Source organism: Elephas maximus, chromosome 9, assembly GCF_024166365.1.
Source record: "Elephas maximus indicus isolate mEleMax1 chromosome 9, mEleMax1 primary haplotype, whole genome shotgun sequence".
NCBI lineage: Eukaryota > Metazoa > Chordata > Mammalia > Proboscidea > Elephantidae > Elephas > Elephas maximus.
Window position 1 is genome coordinate 44695649 of NC_064827.1, and position 4727 is coordinate 44700375.

A 4727-nucleotide genomic window follows, 5' to 3' on the forward strand; every position below is an offset into this window, starting at 1 on the left:
ATAAGTTTTTATGTGAGAGACTGACTTGATTTGTAAACTTTCACTTAAAGCACAATAAAAATTATATTAAAAAAAAAAAAAAGAGGAGGGAACTGTCACCCAGAGAGGCTGGTCCCTCAGCCAGGCGGCAGGGCTCGTGGGGCCCAGACCTTTTATCTCTAGACACGGGGCTCTTCTCCCAACAACACCCAGCCTGACAGTACCTCAGCCTCTGCCTCTCCTCCCTGCTGGCCTCCCCAGAGTTAACAGCCGCTTGGCTCAGTCCTTGGCCAGTAGCTCCAGCCCAAACAGGCTGCACCCACATTCCCTGGCTGCTGTCCAGCCTGCAGGAGCTGAGACAACAACGCTCAGTGACTGAACCAAACTGAGGAGGGAGGCTGCTGAAAGGGAGGAAGCAGCAAGGAGCTACCGAGCAGAGACGGAATGTCCAGCATCCAGATGCTAGGCCTCCTGGGGAGCCCAACCCTTGTGGGCTTGATTGTGGGCACTGCTGTGGCTGTTCTGCTATTGCTGCTGCTGCTGGCCACCTGCCTGTACCATGGTCAGCAGGACCAAGATGTGGAGAGGAACCGTCCAGCTGCAGGAGGAAACCGAGTCTTGTGGGCTGGGCCCTGGCTCTTCCGGGGCCGGGGCTGGGGCCACAGGGGACGCCTTCACCATCCCCATCATCCTGGCCATGTGTCTCCTATGCCCCATGCTGGCCTCCACCACCACCACCACCACCACCACCTGCACCACCCTCCCCACCACCTCCACCACCACCACCACCCTCATCGAGGCCGCTGCTGACACCTGTGGGTAGCTGTCGCCACCTGCCCTGCTGTCACCAGGACAAGTAGACCCAGACCTTTCAGTTTAGAAGAACGTCTCTCTGTGGTGAATGCCGGGTACTGTGAGCTGAGTCCTGCTCAGGCTTCATTCTTATACTGTGTCCCAGTGTACTATGGAGGCAGAGGACTGAGGAAGCCAGGGTAGTGCTGTGGACACTGGAGGATTACGGAGTGGGGGAGGGGAGCAGGAGTGGTCCTTTGGGATGGACGCTCTGTGACTGTAACTCCCAGTGGGCACCAGAAGTAACAAGGGTGCCCAGTGGGCACCAGAAGTAACAAGGGTGCCGTTTAGTGCACCAGTGTATATGGACACTCGTGGACTGAAAGTGCTCTCTTCAAAGTGCTTGGGTAGCTTCAGGCCTCTGGCCAGTAGGGGTAGCCGGGAGGGTCCCTAGGAATGTCTTTTCTGTTTGAAGAAGGCAGTACACAGCCAATTCATTGGTGCCTTAATACAAGAAAATAAAAATCACGAAGAAGCTTTTGTGAAGAGGCTCTTGATTGCTACACAAGTGGGCGGGAACTCAGGAGCCACCAGGCCTGTGTCTGCTCTACCCTGGGCCTCTCTCTCTGATGGGAAGGGAGGGCCTGGGGACTGGCTGCCAAGTGGGGAGAACTGGGTGGGCACTGCAGGGCTCTGTGGACAAGGCCCAACAAAGCCTAGTGAGCAGATGCCCAGCCTGAGCTCTGAGTGGATTCAGGGTTCGCCTGTAGCCCTGCACAGGGCTGGCTCTCTGCAACGTAGCAGGGCTCTGGCCTTCTGGGCCATCTAGGGGATTGGAGAGAAGAGGGAGGAGGCCACTCAGGCTGACTGCCCATGGTTCTACCCACCTGTTCTTTCCAGCCCAACTGCAAGGCTGACTGAGCTCTGGGACCTGCCCTGCCCCAAGAAAAAAAAAAAAACCAAGGGCTGCCTTGAATTCAGTGTTTCCTTGGTAACTGGGTCAGGGTTTCTTCTCTAGGCCTTGCATCTCTAGCCAGCAGCTGCTGACGCCAGTGTGAGGCAGTGGGGATGGTAGTGAGGTGGGGGTGGGGGGGGAGTTCTTTCAACTGGAGGGTGTGGTGTTGGTGTAGCTCCCTGTGTAACTTGCTGAGTGATCTTGCAGACTACTTGCCTCCTCTGGGTCTCAGTTTCCTTCCCTAAAATGGGATTGATAACAGACTCCTTCTTGCCAAAGCCCAGAGACGTGCTACCAAATGCTCCACGAATGGCTGGTGGGATTCCACAGTGTGGAAGGAAGTCTTGTTCTGAGGCCTTCAGTCTGGGGCCCAGAAAGGCTGTGGGGAGGGGGAACAAGCCTGCAAATCAGTGGCCTGGTGACTCACTGGAACAGAACGTCCTGTTTCCTTTCCATTTCCCAGCGGATTCTCTGTGAGGGCTGGGGAGGAGTGAAGGGGACAGGGAGGCAAAGTCACATTTATGGCCACACTGGATTTCTGGTTGGGAAAATGGACCATAGGTCGCCACACATTGTTGATTTTACCTCTGCAGTGTCCTTCAAATCTGCCTCCTCTTCTCCATTCCTGTGCTCAGCCCCAGCTCAGGCCTCATCCCCTAGCCTGGATTCCTGTCAAAGCCTCCTCTGGGCCTCCTCACCTGGCCCTGCTCTTTTCTGAAGCATCTTTACACTGTGGCCTGAAGGATGTGCTCCAAACCCTCACTGCCCTTTTGGGATAAAGTTTATGCCCCTTGATCTGCCATTCAAGGCCCCTATCTGGTTCCTGCCTGCCTCATTGGACTACCCCATTGTGCTTTTTGTCTTACCCACACTGTACCAGTCATTGGCCCTAGAAAACACCCTGCAGCTTTCCCTCTCTGGGCCTTTGCCTAAGAAGAATCCATTGTTCCCTCCTATGAGTTCCCGACCTATTATTGTTATTTTTTCGGTATTTCTGTTGAAGCACTGACCACACCCTATCTCTTTCCCCAGAGATTGATGGCAGAGTGTAAGGGGTCCTGCCCTCATAGATCTGAGAACTTGCAGAGGGTTCCCGTCCCCCTAGGGCAGGACCAGCACACACGACAGTACTTGAGAAGGGGGTCAGGAAAGATTCTCAGAGCCTCATGCTCCCTGGAAAAGGAAATGTGATGGGAATAATCACTGCCAGAAGTTATAGAGTTTGAGAGACATCAATTACAGCACTGCAAGGATCAGGAAATAGGGCCTTTGACTCCCAGGGTCTCACTGAGGGTGCTTGTGTTCCCACCTCAGGCCCCAGGGTCCAGGAGTTCTGAAAAGTGGGAAACATTTAACCAGTGGAGGGGTGTAGTCAGCAGGCCTGGACCTCCCCTCCTTCAGTCTCTGCAGAGCCCTATCTCAGCCCCTGCATTTGCTAACAGTGGCTTGGAGGCTCTGGAAGAACTTTCATCCTCTTTGTTTTAGAATTTCTGCCATCTTCTCTTCCCTTGTTAATATAATAACTGAAGTGTATGTGATGAAGTTGTTTCCCTGACCAGTTGATGATCATGGGTGCTAGGAGGAGACACATGATATCTAAGTGACAGATAACTTTGGGAGCCCTATTCCACTGGGACTCATGGGCAGGTTCTGTATATAATAGCATGACGAAAGTCATAGGAAGAAGAGAAAATACAAAAAAAAAAAACAAAAACAAAAAACCCTTAAGGGCAAACACGTCTAAATTTCAGGAAAAGTCCATAGTTGTTTTGCTTTTCTCAACTCTTCTGATAATGCTGCTGCCACTGATCACAGAACGTGCGTTGTTTTGGGGATGGTTGGCAGGGGGGAGTATACTGAGCTGGGAGGAGATTATGCACCACAGAGGGGGTATGTAAACTTTATTTGCCTGTATCAGTATTTGCTCTTTTTGCCCTGAGCTTGAAATTTCATGTTGATTATTTCCACATTACAGATTGTCATTGTGAAGTCCATGGAGACCCCTAAGATTCTTCAAACCAGACTGTGCTTATCCTTACTAAATAACCCAGGCTCATCTCATGCTATATGGCCTCCATTCAAATACTCGATGGCACTGGCTGTACCAGAATACCTATTATAAGGATATCAAATCTATTTGTAATCAGTCCAGTCCAGTGCAATTCTATTCAGTTCAGCTGTACATACAGTTAGTTCTTCCTCTGACCTTAAGCACTGGAGCTAGGTCAGATGTCACAATTTAAAGGAGGTACATTCCTCCACACTGCCAAGTCTGCCCAAGCTTCAGACTCCAGCCACAAGCCTGGGGGTTCCCATGACACCCTCACTTTTGACCTGCTGGCTCCCACTACTCTCTCGGGTTTGATAATTCACTGGAATGACTCACAGAACTTAGGAAAGTGCTATATTTATGATTATAGTTTTGTTTTTAAATAAAGGCTAGAAATCAAGGCCAGCATGAAAGACAGACACATAGGGCAAGGTCTGGGGGGGTCCCCAATGTGAAGCTTCCCTGTCTCAAAAAGGGTGTGTCATTCTCCCAAGAATAAATGTCTTTTACCAACCAGGAAGCTAATGGAGCTTTTATTGGAAGTCCTTTACGTAACTCAAACTCCAGCGCCTCTCCCCTGAGGTCGATTGATATTATGAGGTTGCTATCACAAGGTTGATATCAAGAGGTTGATATAATGGTTGATGATAATGGTGGTGGATCTTTCTGGCACTGTCAGTCGCACCCAACATGAATCATAAACTTTCAAGTGTAGTCTGAAGTCCTCATGTAAGACATTTGAATTGCTGGGGAAATTCCAAGATTTTAGAGGTTATCTCTCAGGAACCAAGGACAAAGACCAAAGTCTTTAGGTAAAGTTAAACTCTGTGTAGTTAGGTGCTGTCCTGTTGGTTATGACTCATAGAGACCCTGTGTACAACAAAATGAGACACTGCCTTGTCCTGTGCCATCCTCACAATCATTGCTATGTTCAAGCCTATTGTTGCAGCC

General features: G+C 50.5%; 1 protein-coding gene across 1 annotated transcript; it reads left to right on the forward strand.

Annotated features, from left to right (window-relative positions):
• The first annotated feature begins 304 nt into the window (after positions 1–304).
• Positions 305–1611, forward strand: HRCT1 (histidine rich carboxyl terminus 1). The gene has a single exon (XM_049896702.1). It carries the CDS (start codon positions 424–426, stop codon positions 787–789), a length of 366 nt encoding a protein of 121 aa, XP_049752659.1. The 5' UTR covers positions 305–423; the 3' UTR covers positions 790–1611.
• Positions 1612–4727: the final 3116 nt, after the last annotated feature.